The 15,137-nt window shown below is 44.9% G+C and overlaps 1 protein-coding gene across 1 annotated transcript in view; it reads left to right on the top strand.

Moving 5' to 3' along the window:
• Positions 1–1,492: 1,492 nt before the first annotated feature.
• PRPSAP1 (phosphoribosyl pyrophosphate synthetase associated protein 1) overlaps positions 1,493–15,137 on the top strand; it is a 61,658-nt gene continuing 48,013 nt past the window's right edge. Inside the window, exon 1 of the mRNA XM_060253550.1 lies at positions 1,493–2,181. Within this exon, the coding sequence (XP_060109533.1) occupies positions 2,018–2,181 (164 nt within the window). The 5' untranslated portion in view covers positions 1,493–2,017. The remainder of the gene's footprint in view (positions 2,182–15,137) is intronic.

Below are 15,137 nucleotides of genomic sequence, written 5' to 3'. Positions count from 1 at the left end.
CAGGTTCAATCCTTGGCATTTCCAAAAAAGGGTCCAGGCAAGTAGGTGTGAAAAAACTCAGCTTGAGACCCTGGAGAGCCGTTGCTGGTCAGGGGAGGGACGGTGGCTCAGTGGTAGAGCATCTGCTTGGGAAGCAGAAGGTCCCAGGATCAATCCCCGGCATCTCCAAAAAAAGGGTCCAGGCAAATAGGTGTGAAAAACCTCCACTTGAGACCCTGGAGAGCCACTGCCAGTCTGAGAAGACAATACTGACTTTGATGGACCCAGGGTCTGATTCAGTATAAGGCAGCTTCATACGTTCATATGTTCACTGTCTCGCTTGCATTCACCTGCCTGACTGTTCCCAGCCGCCCCTTCTCTCCGCCGGGCTTTAAGGGCTTGGAGGTAAAGCGATCGGCCGCCCTCTCCGCGCCCCGCCCCCTCCCGCCGCGTTCCACTGTCTCCGCCCCCTTCCTCGGAAGCCGAGGAACGGCCATTCTCGAGCTTCCCACCGAGACGTTGGTTGAGCCTGCAAACGAAGCGTCCATATTTGATCCGGGAAAAGCCATCTTCAAGGTCCTTAAGGAGCAGGCGCGAGAGGAGGGGGGGGGGAACCGCACACCCACCGGCTGGCCTCGGGGTGTCCCTAAAACTGGAGAAGTCTCCAAGTTTGCTAGTGACCGGGGGGGAAGGGAAGGGAAGAGCGGTGAGTACTAGCTCGCGGGGTCGCCTGCCCTCACTTAACATGTCTGCGCGGCCGCTGCCCAGGACCGCAGCGTCGTTCCAAAGCCGAGGGAGCGTTGGCACAAAATGGCCGCCGAGAGCAGAAGGCGGCGCTCTAGCGCGGCGTCTCTATGACCGCGGGCGCGCTGGCGGAGTCGAGTCGAGTTGAGTCGGGGGGCTAGAGAGGAGCGGGGATGGGCAAGGAGGCGGGGTCGGGAGCGGCGGCGGCGGCGGGAGCGCGCTGACAGGAACGCGCGTGCCCCTCCCCTCCCCTCGGGCTGCCGCTCTAGGCGGGTGGGATCGCCCTGCTCTTCTCCTCATTCCGCACCTCCTGGCTTTTGGCCCTGCGGCGCTGGACCCCCAAATCACTATCCTGTTGCTTCTGTATCCCTTCCCAACTCCTCGTCACTTGTCCTTCTCTCTCCCCATAGGTCTTAGCCCTGTTTCCCCTTCAGGCCTCCTCGGTCTCCCCCTTGCACATCTTGCATTTGACCCTTGCAGGAACGAGACAGCTCATCTCACTCTTGCCCCCCCCCCCTTTGTCCTGTTTTGGACCCTCTTCTGCTTTGGAGCCCCTGCCCTCCTTTATTCTGTGCTCCCCCTGTTATCTGTACATTGTCAAGTCTGTTAGCAGCCCTCCCTTGTAGCAAAAGGTCGCCTCCTGTTTCTTCCTTTCATTTTTCCTCCTCATCACTTTGTTCCTGGGCAGTGTCGTTCCCTGCTTCTTTTGCCCTTTATGCTCTTTTCCTCACTGTCCGCCCCCCTGGGTTCTTCTGCTCCCACTTGTTTTTCTCTGGTGCTGATTCTGTGTCCTCAGAACTTGTCAAGACTTCCCTCCTCCCCCCGCCCCCAGAGTTTTCTCTTTGTCTCCCCCATTTTTCTGTCAAGTTTCTTTTGCGCCTGCTTTGTGTCCTGTGCCCCTCTCCTCCATTGTGCATTGCCTTAGGAACATTTGTTATTTTTGTTCTTCTTTTCCCCTTGCCTAGCAAACTTTTAATAAACTTTGGGGTTTCCTGTTTTTCTGCTCCCGCTTATTTTGCTTTTGCTCCTCACCCTTCTCACAAAGCCGACTGCTTGCTTTTTAGGCTTTTGACCAACAACAGACATATGTTCTTTACCATGGGTGGCTTTTTCAGGGGATGCATAAAGAACTAATTCCAAGCGAACATTGGTGCTCCTTAGCTTCTGTTTTCAAAATACTTTTTCTTGTCGTTTCCGTAACAGTTGGATTGGGGCAGATCTTCCTGTGTTAAATTCCTTTTCTTCCCTCCATCCCTTAGTGGGTTTCTAGTAGTTGGAAAGGCTGAAGAGGAGGATGCCAAGGAAACTGCTGTTACCTTATAAATCTGTATTTTCTCACTCTCGGGTCCCAAGGGGTTTGCATGATTCCTTGGCGATGAATGCAGCCAGAAGTGGCTACCGGGTCTTCTCGGCAAATTCTACAGCAGCATGCACAGAACTGGCAAAGAAAATCACTGAGTGAGTCTCTTGCATTTTTAAACTTTGTGTTGTTGAGTTTATCATTAGGCTGATGTCCAGACAGTTCATTTAAGTGGTATTTTCAGAGGGTGACTATGTTGGTCTGCTGGAGAGCAGTTGGATTTGAGTCCAGTCACCCCTTAGAAGAGAGCCGGGTTTGGTGTAGTGGTTAAGTGCGCGGACTCTTATCTGGGAGAACCGGGTTTGATTCCCCACTCCTCCACTTGCACCTGCTGGAATGGTCTTGGGTCAGCCATAGCCCTGGCAGAGGTTGTCCTTGAAAGAGCAGCTGCTGTGAGAGCCCTCTCCAGCCCCACCCACCTCACAGGGTGTCTGTTGTGGGGGAGGAAGATAAAGGAGATTGTCAGCTGCTCTGAGACTCTTCGGAGTGGAGGGTGGGATATAAATCCAATATCTTCTTCTACCATAGAGTTGCCAGATCCTCCTTGTTACCAGAGGGAGATGTTGGGTAGCTCAGCCAGATCCGGGCTGGGAGAATTCTAGAGATTTGGGGAGATTTTAAAGGAGATTGTGAGCCGCTCTGAGACTCTTCGGAGTGGAGGGTGGGATATAAATCCAATATCTTCTTCTTCTACCATAGAGTTGCCAGATCCTCCTTGTTACCAGAGGGAGATGTTGGGTAGCTCAGCCAGATCCGGGCTGGGAGAATTCTAGAGATTTGGGGAGATTTTAAAGGAGATTGTGAGCCGCTCTGAGACTCTTCGGAGTGGAGGGCGGGATATAAATCCAATATCATCTTCTTCTTCTTCCTTAGAAGCTAACATGATTTTCAGGAAGTCACCTTTCCAGAGTTAAAACTCCCTTTGTCAGACTTGATCTCGAGGATTACTAGGCTGGAACTGTTTTAAGTGGTATGTGACTAAAAATAAATAATATTTGCTAAATAAACTTTTATCTTTTTTTCCCTTCAGTTTTGTGAATTAATGAACCTTCAGTTATTTTGATTCAGGCCAGCCAAGTTTAAGAAAGCACAAACTGCACAAGCAACATAGATTCACTTAGGCAATTCAAACTGAGAAAAGAACTTCTTTGTGTTAAAAAACTGGAGATATTTAAAAGTAAAGGAATGTAATGTTGTAGCCTACTGTTAAATTCACTAGACCAACTTGATTGTTTTACGCTAGATTTCATGGAGTTCTGTTTGAAAGAAAGATTTGGATTCACGATATAGTGAAGCAAATTGGGTTCCATGCATTTGGCAGGCCTTGGTGTTATTGTTAAATTGCACAGTTGAGTCTGACTCTTTGCGACCCCATGGACCACATCACACCAGGCCCTTCTATCTTCCACTGTTCTAAGTTTGCTCAAATTCATGATCGTTGTATCGAAAAGGCCTTGGTAGGCAGCCCAAATGTATAATCCCCACTGGCTTTCCCTCTCCGTGGTTGGGGATAGGCATGGGTTTTCTCTGTGATATTTAGCAAATATGATTTATTTTTGAGTCACATACTCCTTAAAACCATGAGATTCCGGTCCAGTAGCGCCTTAGAGACCAAGTCCGATGAAGGGAGCGTTGACTTTTGAAGGCCCTGTTTTATTTGGGAATGTCTCTGAAATTCAGCAAGACTGTAGGACTATACAGTCACCCACTCAATGGCCTTTAAACCGAGTGCAAGTCAGAGAGGAACCCTTGTCCGTCTCTCATTTTTGGCTTGGAGACTGCTATAAGCGTGCCTGCCAAATGCTCCTTACAGGTGAAAGTATTTGTGAACTTAAAAAAAAAAGGAGATCCAAGCATTAGTTGGAAGCAAAGGAAGCATACATAGTTGGAAGCATACGTAGGAAATCCTTAGTTTGTTGAACTGTCCTATTAGCATCTCATTGGGACTGTATAGTTCAAGCAAAGAGATGCACTGTTTTGCCAGTGTCACTTTTCAGATAAGACTACCCTTTCAATCAAACCACAAATACTGGACACTGTTTAAGAGATGAAAAATTAGTTCAGTCTCCCCATTTCTTCTTAAATGAAAAACGGCCACAGGAGGCTCTGGGTTTGGTCAGAGGAGCAATGGGGTGGGAGAAAGGGTTCGTAATACCTCTGCCACAGATAATTTTCAAAACTGCTGTCTCCACATTGCTATTCCGATTATTGTCGAGTGGTTCTGACAACAGCCTTCTCCCATTCTTTGGGTGAAATCCATAACCCCCCACAGCTGCTGATAAACTTCTGGAGGTGGTTACAGTTGACTGCTGTGTAACGTCTAGTTTGGCCCCAAGTAGTATCATACGTATATCACAGTGATATTGAGAGCACTCCTATGTATCCTTGGGAAACATGAAATTAGATGAATTCTGGTCTTGCTTATGTTTTGCCACCATATCTGTATTACTGATGGGTTTAGGTTGGCGCGTATTCTCTAGTTAATGCAATTGTCATCAAATTTGTTTTCAAACACTAACGTGGGTGTGACCCGTAGGTGCTGTTTCTAGGGGATAAACAGCACGTTCGAGCAAAGAGAGTTTTTTCTTAGCTGAAAGGAATGGACCGTTTTGCCCTCACAAGCTGCTTGCTGCAGTATACATGTCTTATTTTCTTTGCATTTTCATGACTTAGAGTACAAGTGGTAGGTGATAACCCACTTGGTACTTATTTGAAAGGTTGCTAGGGTTTTGGAAGAACGACATATGTATACGGACAGTCCACTGAAAACTGCATCCCCATGTGAGGTTCTCCCCCTTCATTATACTTGTGTTTTGTGATATTGTGTGCTTTCCTAGCACTACCAGCGGCAGCTAGTTATACAAGGTAGGGAAAATCATGCTATCCTGATATCTCAGAATGTATTAAGTGATGTTATTCGATGATAGGAGGGGGAAAGCCCATTGAGAGGGATGCTGCTTTCAGTGAAAGTCGTGTGTCTCCTGTGAGATAAGAACATAAGAGAAGCCATGTTGGATCAGGCCAACGGCCCATCAAGTCCAACACTCTGTGTCACACAGTGGCAAAAAATTTTATATACACACATACACTGTGGCTAATAGCCACTGATGGACCTGTGCTCCATATTTTTATCTAAACCCTTCTTGAAGGTGGCTATACTTGTGGCCGCCACCACCTCCTGTGGCAGTGAATTCCACATGTTAATCACCCTTTGGGTGAAGAAGGACTTCCTTTTATCCGTTTTAACCTGTCTGCTCAGCAATTTCATCGAATGCCCACGAGTTCTTGTATTGTGAGAAAGGGAGAAAAGTACTTCTTTCTCTACTTTCTCCATCCCATGTATTATCTTGTAAACCTCTATCATGTCACCCCGCAGCTCTACCCTTTGTCATTGATGTCATCTGATGATTCCTTCATAGCTAGATGGCTGTATCAAGGATTAATGGGTCAGTGTTCAAATGCTTCATGAGGACCGTTGCCTTCTCCCAGTACAGACGGCTGGGAGCACCTTTGCCTTTAGGATACCAGTTAAGGCTATATGCACAGTCACCCTGCAAGTGTGTGAGAGTTTTGCAGTCATGAATGAAACATCAGAAGCGGACAGCTTGTTAGATGATAGGGAAATGGAGGGGGGTTTTGCTGTCCATTCACAGCTGACTTATTGCAACCCTGTAGCGTTTCCAAGGCAAGAGACATTTAGAGGTGGTTTGCCGTTGCCTGCCTCTGTGCATGCCTTGGTGGTCTCCCAGCCAACTACCAACCAGGGCCAATCCTACTTAGTGTTCAAAATCAGATGAGATGGAGCTAGCCTGGGCTGTCCAGACCAGGTGATGGAGACATTATAGTGGCAAAATAAATAAATAAATCTCTGTTTCTGAAACAGTTTTTAATGCAAAAGGTGCTGGAGAAACCTCCATGCTTCAAAAAGTATTTGTGAGGCTCGAGTCTGAAGAATTGTCTCATATAATGGAAGTGGCTTAGAACTTGCTGAATTGAAAAGACATCCCATCAGGGCCAGATGACATTCCTTGCATTAAAGAAATAGTGCATTGTAAAATAGTTTGATCTTTTAACTAGGATAGGTAACATTGCTAAAAGATGGTAGCCAAAATAACACTGGTTTAAAACAAATCCAGAAATCACAGAGTTAAGGGAGGGGTGTAAATCTGTGGTCTTCTTCCCGCTCCCCAGGCCTGAGGAGAAAGCGTGCCAAAACAGCTAGGGATAGCTCTAGAAGATTCTGATACTGGTTCAGCACATGTGTGGGACTGCACAGAAGCCACCAGGATGATTTCTCAGAAACGGCATGCTTAACTTGATGCTTAAACAGAGTAAGTTAGGATTTTGGAATGTTAAAAGCTTCAGATAGCAGTGTCAAAGGAAACCTACAGAAATTCAAACGGAGTCTGGCCCATTCACTGCGGGTTGCTTCCGTGACTGGAGGATTCCTTCATCCTGTCCTAATACTGACATTGCTTTTCCAGCCTGCTGAAGATGCATGACTGAAGGCTTCCAACTCACTGTGTCACCACAGAATGCACTTTACTGGAGGAGTTAGCCATCCTCCTCAGTGGAACAGACTTATAACGGTGAGTCTATCCAGTACTGTGCATTCTCCTTAGAAGATTTGTGAGCTTTCGAGTAGGTTAAAAAAGTTAAAACTTTATTACATGCACCTGGTTCAGGAACCAGTTGAAGGGTGTGAGATTAAAGGTGGGGCAGAATATTATACTGGGTTATTTCACTGAGTTCAAGATGGCAGTTATCATGTGTGTTCATATAAGCAAAAGAAAAGTGAATGTTAGAGCAGGTTTGTACATGATCCGCCATATTAGCTACGGCATCGTGTTGCAGCATTGCTTGCCCTTCCTCTCCCTGATTTGCACAATTTTAATATGAACTATGATTTATGTTCGTAAATACCTACACAAAAGATCCCTGCATGCACAGTGAGCTAGCCTTTAGTTTGACTCTTTCCCTAGATGTTGTTTAGGGGCCCTCATAGTTATGTTTCATGGCTTAACATTTTCAGCTGTAACACAGTTGTCTTGTAGCTCCAAAGAAGCACTCTCTCAAAGAACCGTGTTTGGCTTCGGAGTTGGCAAATTAATACGGGGTAATCGGAATGTATACCCTTGAAATCACATAGATTAGAATTTAATAAGGGTGTCAGAAAAGCCCTTTCTTGATCTAGTTTTGATGTGCATTGTTTACAAACCACTTATACAGAGTCTTTGTGTAAATGCGCCCTGCTCGTTGTCAGCTTTTAGAAATGGTGGTCTCTACAAACCTCTTGTTCTTGTCTGATGAACACTTCCTGAGTTGTTTGTCAAAAATGCAAATAATACTATCTTGCAAAATGGTTAGTCCTCCCTTACCTTACCATCCAAACTTGTTGAAGTAGTAAACTCTGCAAGATAGACCTTTTCTAAGGACATCAGAAGTAAGGGTCACAAAATCCAGTGGTTTTTACTCTCAGGTGAGGATGCATTGAAGCCTTAACTGGAGTCTCTTCTGCACTTGGCATTAACAAGTGACAAGTGTTCTGAGAAAGAGCTATTACTGCCCGTTGGGCTGTGGGAGTCATGTTAACATTGACTGATCTTAACCCTCCTGGAAAGCTGATTGGGCCAGAACTTCAGAAGCTAAACTCATACCTTAACATGCCGTTGAAATGAAAAAATGTCAGACTTGCTCCATCCAAGGGCTCTTTTTATGTCATCAGGCAATGTAAGTAGTACTGTCTAGCTGGCTAAGGATGTTATATATATATATATCTAATTCCCAACTGTGCTCCCTATGTGTAGATATTTATTTCTGCAGATAGAGGGCACGTGGAGGATAAAGAGATTTTTCTGCACATTTGGGGCGTTCCCCAGATGTGCAAAAAAATCTGAAAATTAAAAAAAAATGGGATGTTTAAATCAACCTACCCTCCAAATAAAAAATTGATCAAGAACAATAGATGGTTGCTAGTTATGCTAAACTGGCTAATACTTTAGCAGGTGGGGAGTCTCAAGATATGCTAAGATAGTTAATGCCACTTTGTGTGTTAAGGGCCATCAAGTCACTTCCAACGTATGGCAACCTAATGAATTCATGTCCTCCCAAATGTCCTATCATTTCCTATCTTTAACTTTTCCAAGCACTGTTGTCTTCTTATAATGTGTTTTGAGTTTATGCGCATAGTGAGGCAAATTCTTCAAGTCTGGATATGCGTGAAGGTAGTGTGAAGTCTCTTAATCCCATCTGTTTCATTCTGGAGTCTTTTTATATCCTCTGCGTAAACAGTCTGTACAGTGAGGATCAATTCATCCCATGTGAAGTAGGCTCTAGTTCATGGGAGCCAATGCTGAAATAAACTTTCGTTAGTCTTTAAAGTTCTGCAAGACCCTTGTTTCTGCGCCTGAGATCCTGTTAATCGGCACAGATGGTTCTGTGATAGGTAAACCAAAGGTCTGACCATCTCAAGGCAGTTTTGTATGTTTGTAATACAAACTAGAGGTTTTACTTCCTGCTTGCTAATTAGAATTTGATTTTGAACTGAAATGGTTATCCTTTGTCATAAATCTTTAGATCAGATCACAAAATCAGTTAATAAGCCATTTGATTATTAAAGTACACAGTTATATTCAGCCCTTAACTGAAAATACTTGCCGGTAAGTAAGTATAAAAACGGTTATAAGCAGAAAGAAGTAGGAACTCTTGTACCTGGAATGTTACCAGTTTGGACTCATTGTGATATCTTGATTTGGTAAACTAGCACGATCCCTATATGAATTTAGGATTGCAACTATTTGAAATTAACTCCACTCTTCAACTTGTTCTTTTCTTAACAACAATCTTGTTCTACTGGAATTCAACCCTGGATTTGAATCCCCATGGCTCAAGTATCCAGAAAAATGTTCCAAGTTGAAATTGATGTGATAAGCTCATTTCCTTGGCTTTCTAACGCACTCTTTTTGAGATGCCGTTGTAAATATTTTGTTCAAAGGAAAAGTACGCACCTTTGTATTCTGGGACTGTAGAGTCTCAAGTGAACGGAGTTGATTCAACCTGCAGTAGAATTCTGTCAATTGCAGTTACCTAGGAGAAGATTGAGCTTCTTGTTACACTAAAAATAGGCTACTGAACCTCTGTGTAACATCTCAAAATTTGCAAACCTGGTTTAATTATTGCTAATTTTACCTCTCGCTCAAAGGAACATAGGGTGATATATATCTTCATCAAACATCTTCCATGCTATTTATTTATTTCAATTTATAGCCCGCCCGCCCCGCCAAAGCAGGCTCAGGGTGGCTTACATGGCCATGTATATACATGAAATATAAAAATACATTAAGGTATTATCAGTCAATCAATTTATTCGGCCAATGACTGGTACAAGTCAAAAGCAAAAACTATTCAATAAAACATTTAAGAATAAAATTGATCCAAATATAACAGGAATATCTCTAAGATTAAACATTTAAAATCCATACATAAGAATTTAAAATCTGGACCTATTATATAGCTCTAAAATTTAGAATCTATACGTAAAATTTCACGCTGAATTCTACAAGCCGCTGAGAAAAATTTAGCACAGCTAATAGTGACCTGTGGATTCGCACCTATCAAAAGCTTCCTTAAAATATCTGCATCAGAACGTCCTAAGTAATTATTAAGCAGAGGGGAAATTACATTAGATCGAACTTCCTGATAGAAACGACAACAAAACAATACATGTTCTATAGATCCCACCTCATCAGTGCCACATGGACAGGTTTTCTCCTTCACGGGAGTTTTTTTAAATCTCCCATCTACAACTGCAGATGGAAGGGCTCACCATCTTGCCCAGGTGAAAGCCCTCCATTGACTAGGAACCTCCAAAATGGAGAGGTAGGGTGCTGGGGCAACCACATAATTTAGCTTCTCTGGAGTTAGGAAATTTGGGATTTACTATCCCTTTGGCGCTCTATATCAAGCAATCTTTGTTTGATCATTGATCTTGCGTGATCATAACCCCTTTGTAAAACAAATTCTAAAGAGAAGCCCATATCCTGTAGTTTGGAGTAGATTGTCCTCTCCCTAGAGAATTGAAAATTATCTTGCAGGACTAAAGCTGTCAAACCCTTTGGGTTGTGTACTAGTTTTAACCAAAAGTTAACAGAGGCTAGACTTACCCTAGCTTCCACTTTAACCAACCTTGACTCAAGACGTAGACTGGCAGACACACATTTTGGAACCTGGAATAAAGCTCTCAAGAATCTTGACTGGATTTTTTCTAGAGGAGCAAAATGGGAAGAGGAAGGTCCAAGTATTGTCCCATACATTAATTGGGGCAATGTTTTGCCAAAAATAACCGTAAAGCTGCTGGTATATACATGCCTCCTTTGTTATGAGCAAATTTAAGAATGCCCTGTGCAGTTTTCTGGCCAGTTGATGGAGCATAATCATGATGAGCTGCTCTACTGCCAAAGGAATGAATCATCACCCCTAAATATTTAAAACAGGATACTTGTTCTAGCCTATGGCCATCGATATACCAAGACCTTTCCCCCCTACTTTTGCCAAATGATAGAATTTTAGTTTTATTATAGTTTATCTCTAGTCAGGTCTCTTCACAGTAGGAGCTGAATGCCTTGAGTGCTCTTTTCAGACCCACTGGGGTTCTAGATAAAAGAACTGTATCATCGGCAAATAGCAAAGCTGGTATTTTTCTGTTTGCCAAAATAGGGAGGGGTGAGTGTCGACAGAACTTATGCTGCTAATCAGATTATTAACGTATAAATGAAACAACACTGGTGCTAGAACGCATCCTTGTTTTACTCCTCTAGCTGTGGCTACCACATTAGAAAGTTGTCCAGCTCTATCACATCGAACTCTAAGGGATGTGTTGGAGTAAAGGGTGCATATAAGATATAATAGCCTCTGGTCTATATTCATAGCTTTCAGTTTTTCCCACAACAAGTCCCTGGATATAAGGTCAAAAGCTGACCTTGAAAGGCGGCATACAATGAGGCTGACTTACTTGATGCAAATTTCTCTATTAGATGTTGCATCAGTATAAAATGTCCCAATGTAGTTCCTCCCTCTCTAAAACCCGCCTGTTCCAGAACAAGGATATCTTCTTGTTCAAGCCAGCATTTTAGTTTGTCCAGTAAATGGCTAGCATATAGTTTGCCCATAATGCTAAGTAAACTAATAAGTCTATCATTGGTTGGATCATCTCTCCTCCCTTTCTTGTAGAATGGTATGATGATTGCCTGTCTCCAGTCCTCCGGAATATATCCTGTTGAATCAATATAGGTGAAAAGTGTGGCTAAAGGTGGAGCCCACTACTCAATGTTATTCATTAGAAAATTCAATGGAATAATGTCAATACCAGGGGCTTTTCCTTTCTTTAATTGTTTTATAAGAGCTGTGACTTCTGGAGGCCAATAGGGCAAATCCAATGTTGTTTGTTGATAAGAGTCTTGGGGACGTTTTGCGTACATCTTTTGGAAATAGGATTCCCAAACATTGGCCGTAATAACAGAATCTAATGGAGGAGATTCCATAAAGGAACGTTTAGAAGTCAGTTTCCCAAATAGTTTGGAATTTTTGTCTTTGGCCGCCTGAATCAATATTTCCCATGTTTTCGTTTTATCTGCTTTCCTTTTCTTTTTTAGCCACAATTGCTTTGTAGAATGTCTTTGCATTCAAATAGGATTGAAAGAGAGCTGGACTTTCTGCATCAGAGGCGATTTTATAGGCATGAAGTGCAGAAATGCAAAACCTTTTGGCATCTCAACAGTCTTGGTCAAACCATTTATTAGAAAGGCATCTCAGTTTCTTATTTTTTGATTCTGTGTTTTGAAGGAATAGAGGCTTTAACCTTTGAACAAGATCATTGTAAGGAATCAGGGGATTGTCGCCCTCTGAACAGCCACTAATGGCTGCTCTATTTGCCATGCATTCCTCTTTGGTTAGGAATCCCTTTAATTTCTGTTCCAACTGGGACGTCCATTTTGCACAACATCCTATTTGTTCTGTTGTTAAGATCAGCATCCCAGTCTGCCTATTCAGATGACTTTTAGGTGGTAAAAGGTTAAGACACAGATAGAGGGGGAAATGATCACTTTCTAAGGCAGGTAGGAATGGAAGCATATTTCTGGTGACAAGAAAGTAGTCTATAGTACTACGCCTATTTCCCATCAAAAATGTAACACTACCTGGAAAATCCCGATTAGTAGACTCATTCAAAATATGAAGACTAGCCCTTCCTGCTGTCCCAACAAGGCATACGCCGGCGTAGTTTGCTTTGCCATCTTTTAAGTGACGCTGGTAGGGGGTGTGGGCTTGATCATCCACTGTTGTTATTATAGAGTCTCTATAAAAGTCAAAGAGAAACTGGTCACTTGAACCGATCCTTGCATTGAGATCTCCCCCAACTATAACCTTGTCTGCCACATTGTCTGTAATAAGATCTTGTAGATATTGTTCCAGATCTGTCCACATTGCTAATGTAATCTTGTTTTTCCGATGGGGAAGGGAGATACACGTTGACCGCGAATATCAGGTCAGAACCTAGCTGAATAAGAATAGCCATTGCCAAGTTCTTTAAGGGGTGTAGTACTATAATCCTTGCTATCAGAGAAGTGGGCACTAGAATGCCCAGACCGCCCATTATCCTCCCAGGTCCCCCACCATTTGTGGCCCCAATGGTATAAGATCTGTAGCTATCCAGCACAATATCATTGGCTAACCATGTTTCCTGAACCATAATTGTATCATATTTTTGATGGAATAATGACGGATCCTGACTTATACACCGTTTCCGAGGGGCCACATTCCATGAAACAGCAGTTAGGTGTGCCCAGCTTATACTGGTCAGAAAGCCATCATTTCATTCCCCATCATTATCTTGCTAGAAGGTTTGTTGTCAACCTCTGTTGGCATTTCTTCAACTATTGTAGAGAATGCAAGATCATTTGGGGGAATGACAAGATTAGATTTGATGTTTTTCTTTTTAATGATGACTGTCTGTTCTAAAGGGGAGATGAGCTGCCACCGCGGTGAGTGCAGACACAATGCCATGGGTGATCCCTAATGGATTGGTCATGGCAGTGGTCCCTGGGCTCGGGGGGCCACCGTGGACTGGTGACCCATGCAGGATCCTCCGTGCAAAAGATGCTGTCGGCTTTAGGAAGCTCTGCCTCATAGAGGCTTGGCGAGTAGCATTCTGCTCTGCAGAACAGAGATGGCTAATTTCAGAGGGCATCGGTCCCTGACATTCTGGAGCCCAGGTACCCCAGGGATATTTGCCTATGCAAATGAGAAATTTGGACGACGCATAGCAGCTACTATCAGGCAACCTTTGCCGGCAGCAAAACCGAAGGTCGATATGCGCCTCTGCCTTCCCGACGGCTTCCCTGCCGATAGCTATCATGATGTGTGCTGAGTTGGGTCCCAGCCACCCAAAGGCATGCTGGGGCCCAGTGCCCACACAGCCGGGAGTATCTGCCCATTGTCAGGTGGATGCTGGGAGCCTGCAACAGGGAGATTGGTCATCTGTGTGAATGTGCAGTCCCTTCCCCAAGCCCCCTTCTTTCTCCATTGTACCTGTAAAAATTGCATCCTGGTCCCTGGCCTGGGGTGCAACTTGCACATGGCGTTGAATTTTCATCCAATGGAAATTCCTAGCTCTGTAGTCACTGTTGTCCTGTCCCCTATTCAGAGCAGTGTGAAAAACAGATGGAGTGACAAGGAGAGGGGCTTTCCATGGCCATAACCATGGGAAAGCTTGGTGCAGAAGCATCCCCATAGCATCGACACTTCCTTCAGAGGCTTTGAGGGCTGCTGCATATGGGCCATGGGGACACAACTCTAGTCCCAGCCAAGCCCTGAACCTGGCCACCTGTCACCAGGAAATGTGGCTGCTCGTGCTGCCAAGGAGGTGGACTCCAGCCACTGATCAGACCCAGGGAAGGAGAAGAAGATATTGGATTTATATCCCGCCCTCCACTCCGAAGAGTCTCAGAGCGGCTCACAATCTCCTTTCCCTTCCTCCCCCACAACAGACACCCTGTGAGGTAGATGAAGATATTGGATTTATATCCCGCCCTCCACTCCGAAGAGTCTCAGAGCGGCTCACAATCTCCTTTCCCTTCCTCCCCCACAACAGACACCCTGTGAGGTGGGTGGGGCTGGAGAGGGCTCTCACAGCAGCTGCCCTTTCAAGGACAACCTCTGCCAGAGCTATGGCTGACCCAAGGCCATGCTAGCAGGTGCAAGTGGAGGAGTGGAGAATCAAACCCGGTTCTCCCAGATAAGAGTCCGCACACTTAACCACTACACCAAACTGGCTCTCCACACCAAACTGGCACCCATCCGGCACAGCCCATCCTGACCACCCTGGTCAATTTAAGAGGGCAGAGCTTCACGAGGACCACCTGCATCCCAGCCAGCCCTGTGATAATTTGGATATGCAAATAGGGAACACCAAATGGCAAACAGCAATAGCTACTGGGCAGCGTTGGCTGCCTACGGCACAAGTGATGGGCGTGATGCCAACCATATGCCTGTTGCGCTTGCAGTTAGCCTCCCTAATGGGTGCCAGCCGTGATGCTAAACAGCATTGATGTCCACTGGGAAGCAGGTTTCACCTATGCTCTAACATCTTAGGGCCCAGTGCCCATAGATCTAGAAGCATCCACTCATCATCAGGGGGATGTGGGGGGGCCCGCACAGTCGAGGGATTGGTCATCTGTGCAGATGTGTGGTCCCTGCCATGAACCCCCTCCATTGTGTTTGCAAAACTTGCGTACCTCAGTGGCTCCCCCCCCCCCGGTGGAAATTTCCAAACTCTGTCATTGCTTCCCTGTTCAGGAGATGCAAAGCGATATGAAAGGCAGAATGGCCGAGGGGCCTGGGGGTGCAGTGGCCCTGGGGGTGCGTGACTCCCATGGCAGCAACCTCAGTGATTCCTCTGGATGCCTTAGCTCTAACAGTTGGGCCCCAGGCATGCCCAACTGTTGAGCCCAGGGATGCTGGTTGAGCCCAGGGGTGCTGCTGTCCTTTCTAGTGTGCCAAG

Source organism: Heteronotia binoei, chromosome 13 (assembly GCF_032191835.1).
Source record: "Heteronotia binoei isolate CCM8104 ecotype False Entrance Well chromosome 13, APGP_CSIRO_Hbin_v1, whole genome shotgun sequence".
NCBI classification, from domain to species: Eukaryota; Metazoa; Chordata; class Lepidosauria; order Squamata; family Gekkonidae; genus Heteronotia; species Heteronotia binoei.
The sequence above is the reverse complement of the archived record's forward strand: the minus strand, read 5'-3'. Positions and strand labels throughout refer to the sequence as shown.